General features: G+C 35.4%; 1 protein-coding gene across 26 annotated transcripts in view; it reads right to left on the bottom strand.

Moving 5' to 3' along the window:
* The window catches only part of CEP57L1 (centrosomal protein 57 like 1), a 58,776-nt gene that overhangs the window by 2,951 nt on the left and 28,193 nt on the right, over window positions 1–27,632 (bottom strand). For 4 of the 26 annotated variants that reach the window (XM_005551547.4, XM_045391686.2, XM_045391685.2 and 1 more), the window contains 9 exons: window positions 15,851–16,013; window positions 14,286–14,465; window positions 11,273–11,394; window positions 7,586–7,702; window positions 5,904–5,981; window positions 5,341–5,427; window positions 2,110–2,187; window positions 1,750–1,994; window positions 493–637 (listed from right to left, as the gene is read on the bottom strand). In XM_005551547.4, the coding sequence (XP_005551604.3) occupies window positions 493–637; window positions 1,750–1,994; window positions 2,110–2,187; window positions 5,341–5,427; window positions 5,904–5,981; window positions 7,586–7,702; window positions 11,273–11,394; window positions 14,286–14,465; window positions 15,851–16,010 (1,212 nt within the window). In that variant the 5' untranslated portion in view covers window positions 16,011–16,013. Of the gene's footprint in view, window positions 1–492; window positions 638–1,749; window positions 2,014–2,109; window positions 2,188–2,874; window positions 5,428–5,903; window positions 5,982–7,585; window positions 7,703–11,272; window positions 11,395–14,285; window positions 14,466–15,566; window positions 15,666–15,850; window positions 16,014–27,632 lie in introns of those variants that run through there. The other 22 variants (XM_074036836.1, XM_074036837.1, XM_074036834.1 and 19 more) reach the window with 10 other exon arrangements.

The raw sequence follows: 27,632 nt of genomic DNA, 5'->3' as shown, positions 1-27,632 counted from the left end.
TAGCTGAGTATAGGTCCCCAGGGAATGGAACACAACACAGCCTGTTTTGGGAAAGAGGAAATCATGCTTTAAGGACTGGGGCACTGCTTAGGAGCCAGGTTTATGTCTGGTAGTGAATAAGAGACCTGCTGACATAAGGGGTATCATTAAAGCATTAGAGGAGAGAAGGAAGAGGAAAAAGAATGCTAAAAGGGTAATTGGAGGGCTGCTAAGGCAAGTTTAGTTTACCTCACAATTTCCCCAAAGCAATTTCTGAATACATAACTGAACCTATTTGTTCACTTAAAAAATTTTAACTTGGAGAGTTACGTAGGAGGTCCATGTTATTCCAGTGGGACAGATGGCTCTATTCTGTCATAGGCCTAAGTGATTACCATCCATCTTTTCACTAAATCCCATATACAGACCTCAAATTTGGAAAGTCGTACAGAGATACAACACTGAATCCACGTTTTATCTTTTTATTAAAATCTCTTAGTAAAGCCTTCTTACACTGTCTTGATGCTTCTTCAGTTTGGAGATTTGTTCTCCTTTAATTTCCATTTTCTTGACTAAACACTCTAGTTCACATTCTATGTTGTCACAGACTGAATGGCTTTCAGTTTCCTTCATTTGTTTCAGTAGTTCTTGGTGCTCCCTATGAAAGAATAGCAAATATTAAGCACTACTATAGTTTATTGCATATATGTCTTTGCCATAATTAAGCAATTTTCTGTTCAATCATAAATTTTAGTCAGACTTAAATATTAACCTTTAAAAACAGCGTCTTTCTTTAAGGTTGTTTAATTAAATCTACAGTAACTATAACCAGGCTCCTGTGATTTGAAATTAAATACCTTTACAAATATCTTAAGACTGCTAAGCAACTTTAAAAAATATGTGAATTCCTGATGCTCATAGCTCAATGTAGTAAAATGTGTGATGTCTTTAACAGAGGTATTAAAGGGCTTTCTTCCTCATTATTGACATAGGATCTTTGGAAGAATTCCAGCTGTGGAAGTATTTGCCTGAAAAATTTCTGGATTTGGAGTTAGCCTACTGAAATGCTGTTAACAGAAACAGCTGTATCTTCTACAGATGTCTTAGGTCAACTAGCTGGTCAGCCAAATCACATAGTTCTGGAATTTCTATTGAATATATATTTAAGCAAGTGGGCACAATATAATGTATCCCATATGGAAATCTTCCTTACTATAGATGCTTCAAAATTTGTAATGCAGACCAGCCAGAGTCTAAAACAAGGAATTACATTCCTACTTGTCTAATTAAATAATTCATTCAGCTAAAAGATTCTAAAACACAAAAGGAGAGCTTTTCTTATAAACGCTTTTGTGAGTTTTAATCTAAGGTCATCAGATCCTATATGTTAGAATGACAGTAGTAGCTATCAGTCCAGATCTTGGGAATACAGAAATACCTTAGAATGAAAAAGTAGGAGTTATAAAGAACTGAAATTTTAAATAGTAACAAATACAATGAAAAATAGTGACAACAAATCTTTCCAAATGGCTAAGTAAGGCCTTTAAGAATTTATAAGTGGTATTGTTCTTAAGACTAAGAAGAAAAAGTGATATGGTACTTCTCCTGATAAAGAATAAAAATTGCTGGCCAGGCACGATGGCTCACGCTTGTAATCCCAGCACTTTGGGAGGCTGAGGCAGGAGGACTGCCTGAAACCATGAGTTCAAGACTAGCCTGGGCAACATAGCAAGACACTGTCTCTTAAAAAAAAAAAATATAAATACTTACATGCTCATTTGGTCCAGCTCATCTTGCATTGCCATCAAAAGTTCAGATAAATTGTCACAAATGGAAATGGACTTTTCTGAGTCACGAGGAATAGCCTTACACCAGGAAGTTGTTCTAGAAGGCCTGGGGAGACATCTAGTCTCAGCCACGTTAAAAGGTTTCTGAAGGATATGTGGGCCACGATGTTGCCTCCTCTGCAAAAGGTTTTGCATACTTGCATTCACAGAACAGTTTGCACTGGTGGACTTATGGGAAAAGAAACAACTGAGAATAATTTTAAATGACTGAAGATATTTTAATAGCACTTACAATGAAACAGGAGTTTTTTTGAACAACTATCTTCATTTTATCCCCTCTCACCTTTTCAGCCACAAAAGGCAGTGCTCCAAACTTTGAACAAATTTGCCAAGGTGGTCCTCTCTTTATACATTTAGTTTTCTAGAGATTGACAAGAAAAAAACATAAATAAGAAATTATTTTAAAAGTTATTTATGATATGAAGAACTCTCAAAACTCAACAGAAAACAATGCAACTGGAAAATGGGCAAAAAGACATGGACAGAAATTTCACTGACAAAGACATATGTATGGCAAACATATGAAAAGATATTTAACATCATTAATTATGGAAATGAAAGTTAAAATTAGTGAAATATCACTGCACATCCATCAGAATGGCCAAAATAAAAAATAGTGACAATACCAAATGTTGGCAAGCATGCAGAGAAAATAAAACCACTCACATATTGTTGGTGGGAATACAAAATGGTACAGCCATTTTGGAAGACAGTTTGGCAGTTTCTTATAAAACTAAAAATGTACTTATTACATCACCCAACAATTGCTCTCTTAGGCATTTATCCTAGAAAAATGAAAACTTATGTTCACATAAAAACATGTATACAAATGTTCATAGCAGCTTTATCTGTAATAGCTAAAAAATTGGAAACAATCGAAATATCCTTTTTTTTTTTTGAGACAGGGTCTCATTCTGTCACCCATACTGGAGTGCAATGGTACAATCTTGGCTTACTGCAACCTCTGTCTCCCAGGCTCAAGCGATTATCCTGCCTTAATCTCCCAAGTAGCTGGGATTACAGGTGTGTGCCACTACTGCCCGGCTAATTTTTGTATTTTTAGTAGAGACGAGGTTTCACCATATTGGCCAGGCTGGTCTTGAACTCCTGACCTCAAATGATGCACTCGCCTTGGCCTCCCAAACTGTTGGGATTACAGGCATGAGCCACCATGCCGGACTCCAGATATCCTTTAACAGATGAACAGTTAAATTGTGGTACATCTGTAATGCGGAATATCATGCAGAAATAAAAAGGATGTATTGATACATACAACAACTTGGATGGACCTCAAGGGAAAAAAGCCAATCTCAAAAAGTTACATACTGTATAATTCCATTTATATAATAATATTGAAATAATAAAATATACAGATGGTGAACAGATTAGAGGTTGCCAATGTTCAGGGAAGGGGATGTGTAGCTATAGAGGGATTGCATGAAGGAGTCTTTTAGTGGTGGAAGAGTTCTGTATCTTGATTGTTGTGATAGTGACATGAATCTACGCATATGATTCTCTCATAAAATCTACACATGTGATTTCTCTCTATGTAAAACTCTCCTACTGCTGTAAGTTACCATCTAAAATTACAACTCTAATCATGTCCCTACTTTTCTCAGAAGCCTTCAATAGTTCCTGTTTATAGAATAAAAGTTCAAACTCTTAACATGGCATTCAAGGTCAGCCATTAGCTCACCCCAAGCTGTATTTTCCACTTTAACTTCCACTATGATCTCATCTCACCCCCAATACTGGACTATTACTTATAGGTCCCTGGAAAAACCAACAATTCCCTCAGACTGTAATATATTTTTCCTTATCTCAGTCTGTCAATATTTAATTCTTCAAGGCTTCCTTTAATATTGCTTCTTGCATTACCTTTCACATATTCCTTTGTCTACATAACACCACAACACTTTGTTTAAACCTCTATTAATCTTCTATTATACTGTTTCATACTTATATATTTATCTGTTTCTCACAAATTCCTGTCCAATTTTTTTTATCACCTAGAGATACCAGTCTATGTACATCAAAATGTAAGAGTTGAATGAACTATGTCCAGGACATGGAGAAACAGTGTGATAGGAAGCAGGTCTCTCATAGAGGCTTCCTGAAATCTAATCCTACTTTCAGCAACTTTAGCACTTCCTCCGTCTTTAAAAAGAGACACCATTATTTGCATACCCTGTGAACTTGGGATTTGAACTAAGTACTTCCATGAAATGATTCTGCTGTTAATACTCTCTTCTCTTCCAGGAGTTACCTTTTCTTTCCTTCATTTCTTTTATCTTCTTCCTGTACCTTCACTATTTTTATAATAAATAGGTAAACTGAAAAAAAGTTCCATTAACTCATCAGAGAAAGGATGCCATAAAACATACATACTGGGCAGTATGTGTTCCACTGGCAAATTACTTACAGTGATTTTTCTATTTGGTTTTGTAGCTGTGAATCTCATTGCACAAACAAGACACAAAACAAATATTTAGGAAAGGAAACAGGCAAAATAAGTCATATTGCGAAAATATTGTTCGTTATTATAGTTTGAAAATTCTTTAAAATGAAAAAATTATGAAAAATACAGCCCAAGTATTGAACATTAATTTTTACTTATGTAATAAAAGAGTAGCCAAAGTTAAGTATAATGTTCTCTCCATTATTTTATCCACAAGCTAAGCATATGGCAGTGGCCAGAATTCCCAAATAGCATCTCCTGTCTCCCACAGCAAATGACACAGAGCAACACTCACTCCATTCATATCTGAATAAATAGTAATAATGGCCATCAAAACCATAATTCCAGAATCATAAGATTAAAAGGGATTAAAAACTTTTTTCATACCATTATATATAATTAAGAAGGGTTACTTGAATAGAATACACTCAAAACATCAATTCATCTAAACAAAATATTGGTCTATAAAGTACTAACTCTCCAATCCTTACTTTTAGGCAAATTCAGAAGAAATAAGCATAGAAATTACATATAACAATAAATTCCCTATATAAATGACTTTACAGACTTAACAGGTCTGTAAGGAAAACCCTTATTTTTTTATTGTGTATATATTACATAAAACTGCTTTCAGGATCTATTATTTTTTCAATATCTACTGTGTTGTTTAGTGCCTCTTTTATAAAGTATCACAAAATATATTTCTCCAGAAGTTTAGAAAAACGTTAATCTTTCTAGAAAAACTGGAGTGCTTCCTGTTATTTCACAAAGATAGTGATACTGTCCATTATATGTTCCTTTTTGGTTTGGTTGTCAAGCAAACTCAGAGCTAAATTTTGTACATGACTGCTGCTACTTTTTAAAATCTGAATATTATGAAATTTTCTGTCCTTATACCCCAAACCATCATCCATTACTTGGCACGCATTATTGCATGTCTTTTATTATATATCTTCAAATCCTTTTGGGAAAGGGGTAGGTATAAGCATTAAGAGTGTGTATAAGTCAGTATTAGCAAATAAAAGTATAGTTTGGGAAAAAGTTTTATATGCACACCTTTGAAGATGTCTTCTTTTCCTTGAAGTGCTTTAGATTTGAAACTGAAGACATTATAATTTTACTGATTTCAAGTCCAGTTTGAAGCTGTAATATTTTTTTAAAAAGTTATAACATTGATTTATAACATGCAAAAACATTGTAATGAGATATCAGGTCTAAGTTTATAAATATAAAAATGCTTTTTGAAGAAGAAAAGAAAATTCAAGATACTGTTTTTATACGTGTGAAGGTCACTAAGTCTATTGGTAATTACAATACTTTTCTGTTTATAAAAGAATAAATTATTTAATATACATATAGAGATCAAACTGAAAACAATCTATCCTAGGAGTTCCTTCAACTGCGAATATGTGTATTTGTCAGAATTTCAAAAGATTAAAAGACCTCTTGGTAATACATCCACGTATCATACTGGCTGACTGAGAATTTCATTATTATAATGAAAAGACAATTTAGGAAGCAGAAATTAGAATCTAGAACATAGGTTTCAGTTAATGAAAATAAAAATATAATAAAACATATATGGTTTACTGTGATAGATTATATAGTGCCATATTTACCTCAGAAGCTTTGTCTTGAAACAGCTTACGTTGATGTTCTTCTTCCTTCAGTTTTTCTTCTAAATGTTTAATCTTGTCCTGCAAAAGAGTAAAAACTAAGATTGTCATATAAAAACTAGAGCCAAATATCCTTTGTTTCTTTTCCAAATAGAGTCCTAGGGGGTCCTGATTCTTTTTTTTTTTTTTTTTTTTTTGAGACGGAGTCTCGCTCTGTAGCCCAGGCTGGAGTGCAGTGACCGGATCTCAGCTCACTGCAAGCTCCGCCTCCCGGGTTCACGCCATTCTCCAGCCTCAGCCTCCCGAGTAGCTGGGACTACAGGCGCCCGCCACCTCGCCCGGCTAGTTTTTTGTATTTCTTAGTAGAGACGGGGTTTCACCGTGTTATCCAGGATGGTCTCGATCTCTTGACCTCGTGATCCACCCGTCTCGGCCTCCCAAAGTGCTGGGATTACAGGCTTGAGCCACCGCGCCCGGCCAGGGGGTCCTGATTCTTAAGAGTTTGGCAAATTAAGGCAGAAAATAAGAAAAAGGAATGGCACAAGACGTTAAGATTTTTCCTGGCTTTCTTCCCACTTCTTTCTTTGCTCCTTTACCTTCTATTACACACAAGGAGAAAACAAAGGGAAAGCAAAGAACATACACACACATAGGCTTTATTAATTTCCAGCAACAAAATCATGATGATGAAACTTTTAAGGGTACTAATGGTGTAGAAGGTCAAACAATTATAGTCTTGGGTCTCAATGTTTCATTCAAAACATAAAAAAAATAAGTTTCTACTATTTGCATATATATGATAAGAGTGTAATTTTGGGAGAAGAGTGAAAATACATAATAGAAATATACAATGTGGTCCTTGTTACTTAAGAGCTTATACAGATTGAGGATCCCTTATCTTAAGTGTTTGGAAGCAGAGATATTTTGGATTTTGGAATATTTTCATTACTAGTTCAGCATCCCTAATCCAAAAATTCTAAATCCTATATGCTCCAGTGAACATTTCCTCTGAACATTATATTACTGTTCGGAAAGTTTTGGACTTTGGAGTACATCGGATTTTGGACTTTTGGATTAGGGACACCCAACCTGTATTGTATGAAAAGAAAAAAAGAGTAATATTCACAAAACAATAAAACAACAAAGCAAGGAAATAACTTGACAGGGACTACATATATGTAACCTTATATACGTAAGTATTATATCTTATATCTGTGGTGTGGTTCAGAATAGGAGGACAGTGCCATTTCAAAGTGAGAACTTCCTGAGTGTTGGAGAGGTCAAGGAGGACTTCCTAGAGGAGTACAACTCTAAGAAAACCCTATAAAATGGAAAGGATTTGGAGGGAAAAAGGATGAAGAGGGGAACTGGTATAGGCTTAAGTTGACTACAAGTGGTGAAAGACAATTTTTCAATACTCTTTAGGTAAAGTATCTGACAAATAAAAATATCCCACCATATTAGAAGTCAAAATTACAATTTCACATCAAAAGACAGCTAGCTCATTCATACTGTGACAGAACACATTAACTTTTCACTCTATAGGTGAGAATTCATATCTGGATTATAAAAAGCTGTAAATGAAGTTTTATAAATCTAAGATTTACTCTACATTCACATAAAATACCAATTATGCTTAACACTAAAGATTTATTCCTGTTGTCATCACTTCAAAGAAAGCTTACCTCAGCAGTTTTCTGAGTTGTTGTAAGTCTAAAACACTCTTTTTCTAAGACATCAAGCTTTTCAAGTTTTGCATACAGCTTAATCTGATCTTGTTCTTTTTCCCTCTGAAGCTGGGCCTAGAAAGGATAAAAATAAAATAACAACCCTGAATTTGGCAAGTAATGCCAATGGAACAAGAATAATACAATTTCTGAGAATTCAAAACACAATGTAAATATCATAAGAAACATGTACATAAATGCACATACTTTAGGTGCTTACAAGCAAAAAAGAATATCAAACATGTTTTGTTATTTATTTTTTTCAATCTTAAAGTCATTTTTTAAATTTAAATTAAAAAATTTTTTTTTCCTGAAAATCAAACACTTTTAAGAAGCAAATATAACATGCAAAAAAGGCCAGGCGTGGTGGCTCATATTTGTAATTCAAGCACTTTGGGAGGCTGAAGTGGGAGGATTGCTTGAACCCTGGAGTTTGAGACCAGCCTAGGCAACATAGTGGGACTCCTCCTCTACAAAAAACTTAACAATCAGCCGGACATGGTGGTGCATGCACACCTGTAGTCTCAGCTGCTTGGGCTGCTGAGATGAGAAGATTGCTTGAGCCTGGGAAGTCAAGGTTATGGTAAGCAGTGACTGTGCCACTGCACTCCAGTCTGGGCAACAGAGTGAGACCTTGTCTCAAAAAAAAAAAAAAAAGTGCAGATTAGATGTGTTATATTAGTATCAGTGAAACAAACTTGTTTATGCATCTTTATATAGAATATAAATTAATTCTACTACGGAAAACTTTTCTTTTTTTGAGAGAGTCTTGCTGCTGCCCAGGCCAGAGTATAGCAGCGCGATCTTGGCTCACTGCAACCTCTGTCTCCTGGGTTCAAGCGATTCTCCCTCCTCAGCCTCCCAAGTAGCTGGGATTACAGGCCCCTGCCACCATGCCCTACACTAGGTTTTGTATTTTTAGTAGAGATGTGGTTTCACCATGTTGCTCAGGTTGCTCTTGAACTCCTGACCTCAAGTCAACCGCCCTCCTTGGCCTCCCAAACTGCTGGGATTACAGGCGTGGCCTACCAATTCTGGCCTAAGAAAACCATTATTAACAAAACCTGTATTAAATAGTGTTATTTACAAGGTGACCAAACATACTCATTAACTTACCCTCTCTCTAACAAAGAAAAGCAGCTATCAGAGGAATAAAACATAAAAATAACATGGAGAAAGGGAAAGTTATATATTTTTTATATATATATACACACACATACACACACATACACACACACACATGCACATCTATATGCTATTTTGTAATGGCATTTATAACCATACTAATGTAAGGTATTAGTAATAGGGGCAACTGTGAGGGAGCAAGAACTCTTTCTATACTATCTACTCAATTTTCTATAAATCTAAAATGGCTGTAAAAGATAAAGTCTAGGCCGGGCACAGTGGCTCATGCCTGTAATCCCAGCACTTTGGGAGGCCGAGGCGGGTGGATCACCTCAGGTCAGGAGTTTGAGACCAGCCTGCCCAACATGGTGAAACCCTGTCTCTACTAAAAATACCAAAAGTCAGCTGGGTGTGGTGGCGGGTGCCTGTAATCCCAGCTACTTGGGAGGCTGAGGCAGGAGAATCATTTGAACCAAGGAGGCGGAGGTTGCAGTGAGCCAAGATTGCGCCCCTGCACTCCAGCCTGTGAGACAACACTGGAACTCTGACCCCAAAAATAAAAAATAAAAAAGATAAAGTCTATTAATTAAAACAAAACCAAAAACAATACCAATAAACAGAGTCTTGGTAACCTGTGGTTTAATAACATTTAGGTGAAGTCTCAGAGAAGAAGAGAGAGAGGTGGGACAGAATAATTATTTGAAGGATAATGGTTGAAAATGTTCTAATTTAATGAAAAATATTGACAGATTCAAGAATCTCAAAAGGTTCAAGCATTAAGAAACCACTTAGCAACATATTGTTGAAAACCAGTGATAAACGGGAAAATCTTAACAGCAGTCTGAGAAATGATGACACATTCTGCATAGAGGAATAAAGAGAAGAACTCTGATTAGAAACTATGAGATCCAGAAGGCAACAGAAACATAATCTTCAATGTGCTGAAAGAAGAAAAGATGCCACCTAGAATTCTATATCCAGCCAAAATATCTTTCACAAATGACAGAGAAATAGACTTTTCCAGATAAATAAATGCTAAGACAATTCTTAGCATTCTGATATTTTCCTTCAGATGGAAGGAAAATGGTATCAAATGGAAAACAAAATCTACACAAAAATAAAAAGCACAGAAAATGGTAAAAAAAATATATTTTTGTTTCCTAATTTTCCTGAAAGGATAATTGACCATTTGAAGCAAAAATAATAATGTATTGTGGGTCGTATGACATATGCAGAAATAAAATGTATGAAAACTATAGCACAAAGGTGAATAAGAGGACGCATATTGAAAGAGGATCCTACATTATATGTGAAATATTTTAATACAGATTTATGGCAGACTGTGGTTAGTTAAGAATACATATTTTAGTTCACAGAGCAGCTATTAAAAAGGATCATAATTTGTTTCAATATCAACTAGAGAAAGACCCTCATCTTATTCTTCTTCAGAATAGTTTGGCTGTTCTTGGTCCTTGGCGTTTCCATATAAATGTTAGAATTAAATTCCCTGGTTCCTTAAAAATCTGTTATGTATTTGACCCATCAAAATCCAGTAGTGATTGGTACTTTTACCCTTCTGCCAAGAAAATGCAAGGATATTAGAACACTTTAAACTACTTTACTTCTTCCTAATATATAAGCCATTGTTCTGATGAATTTTAATTCTTTATATTTAAACCATACAAATCTTAATTATTGTTGCCTTATACAATATTCATTTAGATTTATCCACATTATTTACCATCTTCATTGCTCTTCATTCCTTCATGCATCTCTGACCTTCCACCAAAGGTCATTTTCCTTCTGTCTGATATCCTTTAGTGTTCTCTTTAGAGTGGACCTACTAGTAACAAACTATCTCAGTCTTTTTAGTCTTAAAATGTCTTTATTTCTGAAGGATACTTCCCCCAAGCATAGAATTCTAGACCAGTATTTATTTTCTTTAAACACCTTATATCAGTCCCTTGTCTTCTGGGTTCAGTACTTTCAGTTGAGAAGTCAGCTATCACTTTAATTGTCGTCTCTTTGAATGTAATATTTTTTTTTTCTGGATGCTTTTAAGATTTTACTTTTTTTTTTTTTTTTTTTTTTTTTGAGACAGAGTCTTGCTCTGTCGTCCAGGCTGGAGTGCAGTGGCACAATCTCAGCTCACTGCAACCTCCACCTCCCGGGTTCAAGCGATTCTCCTGCCTCAGCCTCCTGAGTAGCTGGGATTATAGGTGCCTGCCACCAAGCCCGGCTAATTTTTGTATTTTTAGTAGAGATGGGGTTTCACCATGTTGGCCAGGTTAGTAATTTTACTTTTTAATACATTTTGTAACATTCTTAGCCATTCTCTCTTCAAATATTGCTTTTCTCCTATTTTCCCTTTCCTTTCCTTTTGAAACTCCAATTACACATAAGTTAGACCTCATTCTAACATTATGCCTCTTTTGCCTTTGAATTTTCCCATGACATTAAAATATTCTTCAAAAAGATACAAAATTATATTATCATTCCTTATAGAAAATATGCTCTCACCTGTTGTTCTAGGATCATGTTCTTTTCTCGCTCTACATTGAGAACCATTCTCTTTGTATATTCTAGTTGCTTCTCTAGAAGAGTACAACGAGACTGGGCTGAGCTTAACTGTATACTTATATCTATGAAAAAGACAAAATAATAACCAGTCAATTACTTGATTATCACATAGATCAGAGATTTGGTTATCACAAGAAATGTATTATGTGAATTCAATCAAGAGCTAAAAGTTCAGAGTCTCTTTTATCTCTGAGTATTGACTCTCCCAGAGTTATGAAAATACATTTGTAAATAGCTCATTAATTACATAGAACTGGTTTAATATTGTCTCCTCCTAAAAATCCAGAGGGCACACTTCTGAAAGAGGAGGATGTCAGTAACTTGTGGGGTGATAAATATCCTGGTTGTTAATGAAAATAACATCATCTGGAAAAACAGAGTCTGAAAGCTTTTACCTATCAGTATATTTCTTCTCTTTCAGGAAACTCAAGTATATGCATCTACCACTCTCATTTTTCCCTGTTCCTGACTGCTGGCAGAACAGCTAATTCCACAGCAGAAAGCAACCTATTTCTAATCCTTTAGCTCTTTACTTTCCTTACCCCTTTCTTCTACTTTTGTCCAATTACCTCAGAAATATTTTTCTCCCCATTTCTTCATTGTACTTCTAAGTTGAAACAAAAACTTGAGCCTTGTTTATAAGGATAAGTGTAGTGTAAAAATGAAAAAGAAGGTCGTAAGTTTTGAAGTGAAATTATGTAAAAGACTTATGTTCTAAATTTCTAACATTTTTCCTAATTTCCACAGAAGCCTCCCCCATTTGCCTATGTCTTCTAATTAACTTTGCTTTCCTCTCAAGTTAAATACAATTCTTTTGTATACTTACAAGGGATGTAAAGGACCTCTTCAAGGAGAACTACAAACCACTGCTCAGTGAAATAAAAGAGGACACAAACAAATGGAAGAACATATCATGCTCATGGATAGGAAGAATCAATATCGTGAAAATGGCCATACTGCCCAAGGTTATTTATAGATTCAATGCCATCCCCATCAAGCTACCAATGAGTTTCTTCACAGAATTGGAAAAAACTGCTTTAAAGTTCATATGGAACCAAAAGAGAGCCCGCATCTCCAAGACAATCCTAAGTCAAAAGAACAAAGCTGGAGGCATCACGCTACCAGACTTCAAACTATACTACAAGGCTACAGTAACCAAAACAGCATGGTACTGGTACCAAAACAGAGATATAGACCAATGGAACAGAACAGAGGCCTCAGAAATAATACCACACATCTACAGCCATCTGATCTTTGACAAACCTGACAAAAACAAGAAATGGGGAAAGGATTCCCTATTTAATAAATGGTGCTGGGAAAATTGGCTAGCCATAAGTAGAAAGCTGAAACTGGATCCTTTCCTTACTCCTTATATGAAAATTAATTCAAGATGGATTAGAGACTTAAATGTTAGACCTAATACCATAAAAATCCTAGAAGAAAACCTAGGTAGTAACATTCAGGACATAGGCATGGGCAAAGACTTCATGTCTAAAACACCAAAAGCAACGGCAGCAAAAGCCAAAATTGACAAATGGGATCTCATTAAACTAAAGAGCTTCTGCACAGCAAAAGAAACTACCATCAGAGTGCACATGCCACCTACAGAATGGGAGAAAATTTTTGCAATCTACTCATCTGACAAAGGGCTAATATCCAGAACCTACAAAGAACTCAAACAAATTCACAAGAAAAAAACAAACAACCCCATCAAAAAGTGGGCAAAGGATATGAACAGACATTTCTCAAAAGAAGACATTCATACAGCCAACAGACACATGAAAAAATGCTCATCATCACTGGCCATCAGAGAAATGCAAATCAAAACCACAATGAGATATCATCTCACACCAGTTAGAATGGCGATCATTAAAAAGTCAGGAAACAACAGGTGCTGGAGAGGATGTGGAGAAATAGGAACACTTTTACACTGTTGGTGGGATTGTAAACTAGTTCAACCGTTATGGAAAACAGTATGGCGATTCCTCAAAGATCCCATTACTGGGTATATACCCAAAGGATTATAAATCATGCTGCTATAAAGACACATGCACACGTACGTTTATTGTGGCACTATTCACAATAGCAAAGACTTGGAATCAACCCAAATGTCCATCAGTGACAGACTGGATTAAGAAAATGTGGCACATATACACCATGGAATACTATGCAGCCATAAAAAAGGATGAGTTTGTGTCCTTTGTAGGGACATGGATGCAGCTGGAAACCATCATTCTTAGCAAACTATCACAAGAACAGAAAACCAAACACCGCATGTTCTCACTCATAGGTGGGAACTGAACAATGAGATCACTTGGACTCGGGAAGGGGAACATCACACACCGGGGCCTATCATGGGGAGGGGGGAGGGGGGAGGGATTGCATTGGGAGTTATACCTGATGTAAATGACGAGTTGATGGGTGCAGCACACCAACATGGCACAAGTATACATATGTAACAAACCTGCACGTTATGCACATGTACCCTAGAACTTAAAGTATAATAATAATAAATAAATAAATAATTCTTTTGTATTCACTTTTATTGGTTTTTATATTGTTTAATTGCTAGTGTTGTTCTGTATTTCAAATTCTAAAGTTTAGTGTTAACTGCAAATACAAATAAATAAAAAATAAATATTCAATTACGGGTTAAATTGGATTTTGTTGGTTATTCTGAAAATATTCTAATTTTTAAACACAACTTGTCTAAAATCTTAATTTTTCCTTTAATTTCTAGAATTTATGAATTATGCTAAGTTAGATATGATAGAGATAAGTTCAAAACTGTATCTTTTTCTCACAAATATCAAAAGGTCTGAGAACAAAGCCACAAAGTTTGAATATATATAAGAACAAAGATATCTGAGTACATCGGCTTAGACTAGGTTTATTATTTTTGAACTGTATACTCTGGTAACTCCTGGTTTCTGAGAACTACTGCATTTCTTACCTTTTTTCTGCTTTATCAGCTCCTGGTGTGCCAGATTTCTCTCATTTGTTTCATTCTCTAAGGCCTTCTTATACTGCGCTGCTTCTCTGGAAAGAATGTTCAGGTTATCTTCAGCCTGTGTTCTCTCCAGCTCTAAATGATGAATTTTTTCCTGAAGAGTTTTTAAGGCTAAAATAAGAGCTGTTGAAAAAATATTTTGTTGATATTTTCAGTGAAAGTTTCTGAACACTTACAATCAAAGTAACATAAGAAAAATAAGCAGTATATTTTTGTTAGTGAGCCAGAAAAATGTACAAGTAATGCATATTCTTCAAAAAATGAAAAGTAATGAATAACACTTTAAAGAAGGGCACATTTTCTCTAATATATCTTGTAAAAACAATATATCTATGATTGTATTTAGTGATTTCTAAGACTGAGAAAGGTAATAACCATGATTTTAATTTAATAAAATAAATATTTTCAAATGAAAGGACTTAAAGAAGACAATGTAGTCTAGGGAGCATAAGTGTCTGAATATGAATAAGGAACATTAAAATATAATTTCTACTAATTAACATGGCAATTTAGGTTTAAAGTTAAAGGTTTTTTTCTCAGTTCTTGATGTATTCCATTTTAGTCAAATCACACATATTTACTGTTTCTTTGTCCATGATACAGTATTAAGAAACAGGATAATTATAACCTAATGGTTTACCTAATGTCAGACCTGAAAGATAATAGTACACTATACCACTGTGACTTGTATTCAACTATATTAATATCTTCATGATTCAGATAAGTTAAGAGTTTTAACTGTCATATACTTTATATCAAATTAGAAAGATGCTTGCTAGAGATTACCATTTGATTTTTATAAATGAGATAAATAAATTATATTTATTCCTCTTTACATGGTATCTGTAGCTGGCACATTGATTTGCATTATTATTTCTTATAGTTTATTCCACAAAACTAGTTTATTTATTAACAGCAACCATTATTATAGAATATTTTAAAAGTAGGTGATAACAGAATCTTAGAAAGGAATCTGCACAGCTTAAAATATGCCTGGAGTAATACAATGTTTTCCTAATTCAACTTTAAGATCCTCCTACATTTCTATTTTAAACATTAAAATACTAGTATTTTGTAGTTACTCTGATATACTGGCTTCCTAAAATATTTTCAAGAATAATTTTGGATGTATGCAATTTCTGAATCTAATTCTTGAATAAGATGCAATTCCATTTAATTCGCTAACATTCTAATCATGTGGTTTAGAAGGATTCCAAATCTGACCTTTTATTCTTCAAAGAGTATTTTCCTGTTTTCAAATGATGTTTTTATGATAACCCTGTGATATGTGTCCAGCTGGTTATATTAATCTTCATTTTATGGCTGTAAAAGCCAAAATAAAAAATGTCAAGTAATTTGTCTAAGTTCATAGAAACTTTTAGCAACAGAATCAAAATTAGGAGTTTTGTTAAGATTAAATATATACAATCATATTGTATTCCACATAAATACGAAAGGTTTTTTATAGCAAGCTTTTTACCATTCTTCAAATTCTATATCAGCATTACCTTGGCTATTTGGGCTATGAAGTATCTTAGAAGAGGTAACCTCTAAGTTCGCAGGATGGCAATTCTGAGATGGTTCATTCTGGGTGAATGAGGGAACAAATACTCTTTCTGGAGGTTTATGATAGCTTCCCACTATACTATGCATTAACTCAGAATCCATTATCTGTAGAGAATAAAGGAACAATATAATATAGTATCATTCTTTCCTATTTTGAGGGTGAACGCATTATATAAAAATTCAGGTGAAACTTCAACATAACAACATAATCATATACTGTGGAGTTGTATCTTTAGGAACTTAATTATAAATTCAGCTCTAATAAGCCTGGCAATAAAAGAAAGAAAAATTACTATTTCTTGTGTAAGTAGTATAGACAATTCTGCCTGATTTTCAATAATCATATACCCTGGAGTAAGCATGATATGAGTGCCGTGAATTTACTGGTTTCTCAGTAACTCACAAATCCTATATATCTATCATAGTCTGAGCATCGCTCTACAAGCAGTGTGACTCTAGGATTTAAAGAGAAACTACATATTCTAAAAGACAACAGAGCTTTTAAAAACAAGCCAATAATATACACTGATTCTCTAATACTGATTGTTGAATTCTAATGTATGGCTTCCTAAAGGATTTTCAAGGGTAATTTTGGATATATGAAATATCAGAATCTAACCTTTGAATAAGACACATCTCTGCTTAGTGTATTAGCATTTTAGTCATCTAGATTAGAAAGTTTCCAAATCTGAAGAATCGAGACTACTTAGTTTTGTTAGTCTAGTTTTTATTTTGTTGCTGTTTTTATTTTGGTAAGAGAGCCCTTTTAACCATTTTAGCAGGTAATTTTTGGTCTAAAATTTCCAAATCATTTTATTATCCTTTCTGCAATTTAAATATTTTAGAAATGTATTCTATTTTTTAATAGATTCTAGTCAATGTTAATTAAATTAATTCATAATCACATAAGGTGATAACTGCTCACAAAAAAATAACTCACTGGCAGAATTTTAAGAAAGCTTGCTTCAATATGTAAATCCAAGAATTACACTATAACATTAGCTTATTTTGATTTTTGAGAGTTGTACATTTTCCATGATTTCACTACCGCCTCAATTCACAAGACAAGAAAGGCAGGCACGTCCCAGGATTATATTTTCTGGAAGAGCAGAAGGCACACTTCACTTCCTAGAATTTTCTACTTTAGCCATTGCCATGATTGGCTATCTCCTAGAATATTCTGATTGGTCTAAATTGGAGGCTGTAAAGCCTAAGGTTTGCTAAGATACTTGATGTTTTTTGTTCTTGCAAGGCAACCATATTTTGCTATTGTTGTTAGTACCAGCTATCTCAGACACTGTCCCATGGGATACCGCATCTGTCTAAGTTGTTCCCTCAAAAACAAGAGATCAACATTAGTCACAGCTGGCTCACTAGAAAGTGGAGGTAAGGCCCTAAAGTACATAAGTCCTGAAGATGGTTGTATGTCTTTAGAGAGAGGTAAGTGGTTAAAGCTATCCCAAGAACACTGGAGCTACTCAAGATATCGGACCCAGTTTTCAGCTCCGGGTGGGTTTCTCCAATGATAGAAAGAATGAAATTTTGCTATTCGTCACTACACACTGAAGTCCTTGGGATATCTCTGCTTCCTCTGACCTAAGTACAATATTATTTCACAAACTGGATATTGTACCAATTAAAAAACTGGTCCAAATTTGAGGTTTTTAATGTATATGAAATAATGACTAGTTAGAAGGTTGCCAGTAAGTTAAAAATTAAACTACAGTTTATTTAAATTAAATGTGTAGACACATATTAAAGTGGGCACAAGCAGAATAACCCACTGATAGGATAAAAACAAGATGAAGAAAAAGAAAACAGTAAAGAAACGAGAGGACAAGTGATATTGTGACACAGAGCTCAGAGATTTTCATTGTAATGGGATCTCAGCTTAACCCTTATAATCTGGTCCTATGTTGTAAACAAGTGCATAAGCCTACTAGAAGCTTATTTATATAAAGCACTGAAGCATCCCGGGAGAAAAACTCACTCTGAAGGAAGGCGAAATAACTACAAAAGGCCTTACATGGCTAAGGAGAGGAGGAGTGATTCTGAGTAGACTATGGTGGTGGTCATTTTAATTTATCTCTGACCTAGTGCCATGACTCAAATGTGGGTTCTAAAAAGAGAGAGAGTTTAAATAAAAACTGAGAAATGTTTCATCAATATCTCTATAAAATATCAAGGCATTAGCTTCCCTGCTTTGTGTAAGATGTTATATGACAATGGAGGGGGAGTCAGATGGCTAGCAGTTTTGGCCCCTTTCTGGTGCATCGGTTAGTAGTATTCAGCAAGAGAGAGAGAGAGCAAGAGAGACAGTGAACAAGAGTGAGAAAGCGAGCGAGCAAGAGAGAAACAGAGAGAGATCACAGATGGAAGGGACACATTTATGGGCGTGTATGAGAAACATTTCTAGGGAAAAATTTCTGAAAATACAGAGAAGTACTTAAATCCCAATCTCTAGAATTCTGGTATTTCTGATACCGGACTTAGCTAGCTGTTGGTAACTGAAAAGACCTCAGGAACTCTTATGGAACATTTTATTGGTGTCTGCAAGTAAGGGCAAAAGGCTATAAAATGTGAACCTCATTTGTATCAAGCCTGGGAAACTCAGGTTGTACCTGGAACCATTCTTTTTTTTTTTTTCTTAAAATTTTTATTTACTTTTTATTCTAAAAACAAACAAAAAAACGGAATACATGTGCAGAATGTGCAGGTTTGTTACATAGGTATACATGTGCCATAGTAGTTTGCTGCACCTACTGACTCGCCCTCTAAGTTCCCTTCCTTTACCACCCACAGGCCCTGGTGTGTGTTGTGCCTCTCTCTGTATGCATGTGTTCTCAATGTTCAACTCCCACTTACGAGTGAGAACATGCAGTGTTTGGTTTTCTGTTCTTATGTTAGGCTGCCGAGGATGATGGCTTCCAGTTTCATCCATGTCTCTGCAAAGGACATGAGCTCATTCCTTTTTATGGCTGCATAGTGTTCCATGGTATATATGTACCACATTTTCTTTATCTAGTCTATCACTGATGGGCATTTGGGTTGGTTTACCTGAAACCATTCTTGACAGCTTGTGAACAACCAGGGAAATTACTCCCTGTCTTTACGGTCTATAAAATAAAGATACTCTAATTGGCTGCCACTAAGATCCCATTGCATAAAAAAACTATCCCCCTAAAAAGAATGCTCTAGACACAAACACTTTACTGCAAAGCATTTTTTTACTTTTTATAGAGGAAAACACTTATTCCACAGGACTACTAGGGAGATGACATTCTTTTATTTCAAAAGTCTTCTATAGTATCTCTGACCGTTCACCCAGAATGAACCATCTCAGGAAGCTGAGGCAGGAGAATCACTTGAACCTGGGAGGTAGAGGCTGCAGTGAGCTGAGATTGCACCACTGCACTCCAGCCTGGGTGACAGAGCGTAAGACTTTCTCTCAAAAAAATAAAATAAAATAAAATAAAATAAAATAAAATACAAGTTTCAGAGCAGACTTCTTTGGTTCAAACTGAAGCACTGCTGTGTGACCTTGATCAAATGTTTAATTTCTCTGTGCCTCAAATTCCTCATTTGCAAAATAAAAATTAAAATGGTATCTTAACACAGGAGTTCCCAACCTCTGGCCTGCGGACTAGTATCCATTCTTGGCCTGTTAGGAACCAGGCTGCCCAGCAGGAGGTGAGTGAAGGTGAGCAAGCATTACCACCCAAGCTCCGCTTCCTGTCAGATCAGGACAGCATTAGATTCTCATAGGAGCGCGAACCCTATTGTGAACTGTGCATATCAGGGATCTAGGCTGCACGCTCCTAATGAGAATCAAACTAATGTCTGATGATCTGGAATGATCTGGGGTGAAACTGTTTCATCCCCAAACTATCCCCCTACCCCTGCCGCATCTGTGGAAAAATTGTCTTCCACAAAACCGGTCCCTCCTGCCTTAACATATAAGACTGCTTTAAGGATTAAATGAGACAATGTAAGTAAGGTACTCAGAAAGATGTCTGATACATAGTAAATATTGATTCATGTTAGCAATGATTATCTTTAAGGGATAAAGGAGAAGAACAATTCAAAGATAATTCTCAGATGATCTAACTTGGCTACTGTGTAGATATTAATTTAATTAATTTACCAGGGACTAGTACTCAAAATATCTGAAGAACTATAAATCAGAAAGAAACACAAAACCCAATAGAAAAAATAACCATAAGGGACACTTCAAAAAGAGGAAACATAAGTGGTTTATAAATACAGGAAAAGATGCTCAACCTCAGTAGTAGTCACGGAAATGCAACTTAAAACCACAAATTAGTATTTCATATCCAACAGTTAGGCAAAATGTAAAACTGACAATATAAAATTTCAGAAATGATGTAGAACTATGAGAACAGTAGTAAGTGTTGGCACATAAACTGGTACCAATTTTAAAACAATTTAGTATTTTGAAATAAAACTGAATATATATTTCTTTACATATACATATATACATACAGATAGATATTACAATCTGTGAATAAATCTTAGAGAAACTTTTACATATCATCACCAGGAAAGACATTATTAAGAATATTTGTAGCAGCACTATCTATAATAGCAAAAACTAGGAATAGCCGAAATGGATAAACAGATAAACTGTGGTATATTTACACAATGTCCTAACAAAGACAATGAATAATATGTGGTAAAGATTTCAATAAGGATGAATCTTAGAAAATTGTTGGGTGAAAAATGCAAGTTACTGAAGAAGAGTATCATAAAATTTTTTGTTATTGTTGCTGCTGTTTTGTGTTTTTTAGAGATGGTGGTCTCACTATGTTGCCCAGGCTGGTCTTATTCACACATTTAGAGTTCTAATTTTAAACTCACATTTCTTAGATCTTTAACTGTAGGAATTCTTCGAAGTCAATGTTTAAAGCACCTTTCTTCAGAGAAAACTTCTATTTTTCTGCTAGGATCTGAGGCACCCCAAACCAAAAGCATCATTAAACTAAACCTTTAGATTAAGATTATTTTTGCAAGGTGAATTTCAACTTCAAACTCACATGAGCATAGGATTGTGATGAGGAATTCTCAGGAAAGATTCTTTTTGTGTATTCCAATCAAAACCAAGGATGAGATAGGCAGTGTCATTCTAAAGAGCAGGCTATTTTCCTTAAATTATCCACAGAGGATGATTCACACTTTGGGGATCTCAGCTTTATGTTGCAGTGTCCAAACTTATAACTCATAATGCCTAGGCTCAGATTTCCTCTGTCCCATGCAAGCAGGACTATCTCCTTAAAGCCCAGGTTCTGGGCCATAAGGTATCAGAAGGCAATTTTAGAGGTAAAGAGGTTCTATGGCTCACTTATCTCCATGGAATTCGGCCTTCTCATTATTTACAGCCTTGTATTTTCACCTTACTTCGCTGCCAACTCAAGCAGACTTAAAAAAAATTTTTTTAAGTATTTTATCCAGCATTTAAAAATATATTCTTTACCGGAAGTTTCTCTAAACATCTAGTCTGCCAAATTGCTTGAAATAAAATACTGCAATAGCTTTAGACATACTTTAGAGATACTAACTGCTTTAGACAAACCAGTTTTCGTTGCATACACAGAATGATACTTAGGCTTCAAAAAAGGAAAAGGAGTTTATATCTTTTCATTCCAGCTACAATTCTCAAAAGTATTCCATACTGTAAAGTTTGTTCTTCTTCAATTATAGTAAAGTGAATATTATCTGGTTAGTTATTAACTAAATAGAGAGTTCACTAGCAGGATTCAGATAACAGAACAAATAGTAAACAATCTATAGGCTGAGAATGAGAAAAAGTATCAGAACCTAATTCACATCTTAGGCACACTATATATTCAACATTAAAAATATGCAATGACTTTATAGGAATACTATAGTAACCATCAAATTCCAGAAATTTAGAAGCACTTTAAGTATTATTACACTTCAATGACATTCATGTATATTTACAGTAGCAGCAAATCTTACATTTAATATACTGATCTTTTGACACTCAAATTGATCTACTTAATGTAATTTATAATCAACTTAAGAAAATCCCTCGATAGATATGAAAAAATCATTATTTTGTAACCATCACAATAAAGGCTGATTTAGGCAAGAAGCATCAATAACTGCTAAATCAAGGGGACACATTTTAATGAGGAGCAGGATAGTTGCATGGTCCTAAAGTGTATTTCCCATAGAATGCTTATAAAATGCAAGGAAAAACTAGTAACTGAATAGTAGAAAGACAAACAATACTCTGATAGGATGATTAAAATTAACATCACCTATGAGAGGTAGAAGGCCATCGTGTGCCTCTGGATATGAAACCCGGAAAAGGACACAACATCACTTATGCAGTACTCCGGCCAGAACGCATAACCTGAATCTCAACATGAGCAAATACCACATAAACAACAAATGAAAAACATTCTATTTTTCTTTTTTTTTTAAAAAAAGCCAGCAGAGAGGTGGTTGTTTTCTTAAAAAATGTCAATTTCATAAAAGACAACCACACTTCTGTATATGTATGCAGAAGAACTGAAAGCAGGGTCTCAAAGAGGTATTTGTATACCTATGTTCATAGCAGCACAATTCACAATAACCAAAAGGCAGAAGCAAACCAAATGCCCATTGATAGGTAAACAAAATGTGATATATACAAGCAATGGAATATTAATCAGCCTTAAAAAGGAAGGAAACTCTGACAGAGGCTTGATGAACCTTGAAGATATGATGCTAAGTTAAATAAACCAATCACAGAAAAGACAAACATAAGATGTTTGTCTTATATAAGTTTGTCATATATGTGTTTCCACTTACATGAAGTATCTAAAGTAGATGAACTTACAGAAACAGAAGGTAGAATGGTGGTTGCTGGGGAGGAGTGAAAGGAGTTATAGAGTTTCAGTTTTGCCAGATGAAAAACTTTTAGAGATTGGTTGCATAACAATGCGTGGTAGGGGAGACAAATATGATAAAAACAATCTTTGATTCAATGGGCTTGGTTCCATAACAAAAGCATATGCAGAAAGCCATGGGAACACAAAGGAGAGGTTAACACTCTCTGACTGATGGAGAGATAACTAACGCCAGAAATAATCTGAAATTATGAAGAGTTTTGAAAGAGAAGTTTAGGTTAATATGGCAGAGTGAACATATATACTTACTTTTGCTTCCACTTGGAAACTCACTAAAATAATATTTTTAAAAAAGAAAGATATAAACCTGCGAAGAGAAGGATCAGTAGAGGTGACAACAAAACTTTGGAAAATGGAAAACAGATGTATGAGTAATAACAGGCTTAGCTAATGCAAAAAGGCAGACTCCAAATCCAAGTAAGAAATGTGACTTTTTAAATTTTACCCAGCAGGATCCTGGAATGGCTCAGGAATTAGCCACACCTCTGTAAGCAGTAGGTAAGATAGAGCTGGAAACTAGAGAACAGGTTGAAAGTTTAATGTAGAAGTAAATTATATGCCCAAATACCCTCTGCCTTTCCATGCAGCCATGAGTATTCTACCTTCATCTGGGAAGATCAGAATTTTGTTTTGTTTCTTTCTGAAGAGGAAATTATAGAATATCTCTGGACTGGGGGACACTCAGAACAACTGAGGGAGGGGCATGAGACTGGAAGCTGGAAGACTAATCAGTTCCCAGAATGTCGGCAGTCTATATTATTATATCCAAGTGAAGAACTGAGGATCCATTTTCTAGGAAATACGAATAGCTTAAATTAATAAAGACACTAAAGACAATAAAATGAATTGATTGGATAGATTTGGAGTTTCCAATTAGTTTTTTTGGTTTTTTGTTTTGAGACGGAGTCTCTCTCTGTTGTCCAGGCTGGAGTGCAGTGGTGCGATATCGGCTCACTGCAACCTCTACCTCGCAGGTTCAAGCGATTCTCCTGCCTCAGCCTCCTGAGTAGCTGGGATTACAGGTGCCCACCACCACGCCCGGCTAATTTTTTGTATTTTTAGTAGAGACGGAGTTTCACCATGTTGGCCAGGCTGGTCTCAAACTCCTGACCTCAGGTGATCCACCTGCCTTGGCCTCCCAAAGTGCTGGGATTATAGGCACGAGCCACTGTGCCCGGCCTTCAATTAGTTTTTCAGTGCTCCCATCTTACATATAAGCTATCTAACCAAGGCTTACCAAACATTAGGAAAGACAGAGACCAAAGCAAACAAACAATAAGAGGTTTAGCAGGAACACAAAAACTGGCAATATACCATTAGTGAAGATAGAATGTATAATCATTGAGGACGATGATAGATCCTAGTGAATTTGTTTGGAGTACAGTGAATAAATGTTGGCAGTAAAAAACAGGCTAAAAACGTATAAGGGCCAAGCCACAAAGGATTTTGTATATCACATCAAGGAGTTTGTAATTTATTTGATTAGACCATAGAGAGGTAATTAAGGACATAAAAGGGAATAACATGACCAGGTTTGCATTTTGACAAGTTCATTCAGCTGGCCTTAAGGTGAACAGACAAAAGAAGGAAGAAATTATAGGCAGATGGACAAATTAAGAGGTTACTAAAGTAATTCAAACAAGAAAAATATAGGTCTAAAATAGGACTGGAGTAGATGAGATAAATATGAAAGATGCTGAGAAGATATAATCAAAAGGACTTAAGAATCTGCTACAAATATGCATGTAGGTTGGATCTAGAGATAGAGATTTGGTTATCAGTTAGATCACCCAAGGACAGTATAAAGAACAGCAATTTTCAGTGTGTGCATGTGTGCATGACAAAAGAGGTAGCTGAGACTCACTGCCTTTGCCCATTAGGGAACCACTGTGGGTCCTCCTCAGATGTGTTGAGACAAAATTTTATAAAAGGTTAAGAATCACAGATTTGGCTGGGCGCAGTGGCTCACGCCTGTAATCCCAACACTTTGGGAGGCCGAGGCGGGCAGATCACGAGGTCAGGAGATCAAGACCATCCTGGCCAACATGGTGAAACCTCATCTCTACTAAAAATTTTTTAAAAATTAGCCCAGCGTGGTGGCACACGCCTGTAATCCCAGCTACTCAGGAGGCTGAGGCAGGAGAGAATCACTTGAATCTGGGAGGCGGAGGTTGCGGTGAGCCGAGACTGTGCCATTGCACTCCAGCCTGGGTGACAGAGGAGACTTGGTCTCCAAAAAACAAAACCAAACAAACAAAAAAAGATTAAGAATCACAGATTTGGGAGACAAGTGAAGGAAAAAAAAAAAAAAACTCTCAAAGGAGATTTAAAAAAAAAAAGCAATAAGAGAAGTGGGGAAAAGCAGGAGAAAGTGATAACAAAGGAGTAAAAGTGAGAACAAGTACTTACTATTTATGTCTAATACACTATGCCTCCCTGAAATAAAAAGAACACAGGACATGGCTTCTGCTATCTGACTGAGTCTGCAATTACACTGTTGAAAAAAGACTGACATAAGACAATGAGAGGGAGAAAAAAGAAAAAGGGAGGGGGGTGAGTCAACAGTGTATCAAGTAAAATTGGTTTACTTCATAACTACTAATAAATTTTTACTGAGCAGCCTCCAAACTCATTAAATAGTCTGAATATAAGAAATACATTATTACATGAGTAGAACAGCCAGTTTTGGGGTTTTTTTGTTTTGTTTTTTTTTGAGACGGAGTCTTGCTCTTTTGCCTGGCTGGAGTGCAGTGGCGCGATCTCGGCTCACTGCAAGCTCCGCCTCCGGAGTTCACGCCATTCTCCTGCCTCAGCCTCTGGAGTAGCTAGGACTACAGGCACTCGCCACCACGCCTGGCTAATTTTTTGTATTTTTAGTAGAGATGGCGTTTCACCATGTTGGCCAGGATGGTCTCGATCTCTTGACCTCGTGATTCGCCCACCTCGGCCTCCCAAAGTGCTGGGATTACAGGCATGAGGCACCGTGCCCGGCCAATAGGCAGTTTTTTAAGAGTACAAAGTAATGCCAATCTTTTACAAATATTTTATAAATTATAATATAGCATCTAATTGTTCATGTGCAGTTAATTCAACTCAATACATGCAATAAGAGCTATCTAATTTTCAAGTAAACTCATCAAGTGCTGAATTTAAAATAACCAGGCTTATGAATATTCTATCTAATAATTAGATTTCTCCTTATTGAACGTGTATCCATTTAGTTTAGAACATATAATGTCTAAGGTCACTTAAATGATTAGACTCCCCATCATCTTTACCAAGATCTAGTTTATCTTGACTATTCAGTTCAAGAGAAAATGTTCCTAATTTAATACAAAGTAAATGAGGAACAATATAAAACTGTATAATTATAGCCTATTTTTAAAGGACAAAGATAGATACAAAAAACAGATTTAAGTTATTAAATGTTAATAGATGGACAGCAGATTTTCATGTTCTTACTTCCACCTTCTAAAACATTCTCCCCAATGAACACATATTACTTTTATAATGAGAAACAAAAATTTAATAAAATATTTTCTCAATTAGATTTCCAAAGAGGTAGAAAGCAGCTGGAGATTTAGAGTATCAATTATTTATATGAATATCTGTTGGAAGCACTTACATGTTTTCATTTGTAAGGGTTTCATGTCTCTTATCTCAACATAAACTCAGAAAAGGCAATTATGTTTATTTTTTCTGTAAGTCTCCACAATCCAAATTCCTACACTCTGCAAAGGGGCATTGTATCTTCAGGGCCTAATCCAAAAAATATTTGTAAAAATAAATCCTCTGAAACTAATTTGTTAGGTCAACAACTTTTTCCTACCTCCCTATGCTAATGTTTATTATGGTTGAACCCAGCAAATCAGTAAATACTGTCCTAACTTAAAACACACACACACACACACACACACACACACACACACATTGTGCTTTGATATGTACTTTTACATACAGGTTTTAATTTAATGTCATTTTATTTAAGTAAACCATAATTCTTAGGATTTGAAAATATTACTGGTAATATTTCTTCGAAAAGTTCTAAGTTAAAAAATAAGTGATTTTGAAAGGGTTTCAACATTCTTATAATGTTTATTGTATTTATAAGGATAAAAGTATACTATAGTTATTTTCGTTGAACTTTAACCATTTCTATCCACCTGTCTGTCAATCAATCAATCAATCAATCAATCAACACAGGTTCTCACCATGTTGCCTAGACTAGCTTCAAACTCCTGGGTTCCTGCAATCCTCCCACCTCAGCCTTCCGAGTAGCAGGTGTGTGCCACCACACCCTTTTCTCTTTAGAACGGTTGATGGTAAACTTAGTAAACACAGAGTTCAGAAACTGGGTAATGGGCACTCAGATTAGTTGCTACAAATCCACTTTCTAGGCCTTTACATTTTTTTTCCCCACAGGTTGAGCAGACTTCATAGTCAGAATTAATTGCGGGACTTCGCTAATTAGTCAGGCTGCCCAAGGGGGAATGAGCTATTGGACAATGATAAATATCTAAAGCTTGCCAAGTTCAGTACCAAAATTTATTTTGACTAGTTTTAAAAGAAAGATTTCTAAAGTGTTTAAACTGCTTTCCTTCCTTTTAGACAGAGTATATTCAACACAATTTAACCTTTAGGATGACTTAAGGATAGCATCATAGCATTTTAATTATGCACAATGATACTTAGGGACCCAGTGTGATATTGTATTGTTTACCCCTTCACTGGAAAGTTCCAGACCATCCTAGACTCTGTTTTCTGTTTTTTCATCTCTTGCTACCTCTTC

Source organism: Macaca fascicularis, chromosome 4 (assembly GCF_037993035.2).
Source record: "Macaca fascicularis isolate 582-1 chromosome 4, T2T-MFA8v1.1".
In the NCBI taxonomy this organism is placed as follows: domain Eukaryota; kingdom Metazoa; phylum Chordata; class Mammalia; order Primates; family Cercopithecidae; genus Macaca; species Macaca fascicularis.
This window is presented reverse-complemented; position numbering and strand designations above follow the sequence as displayed.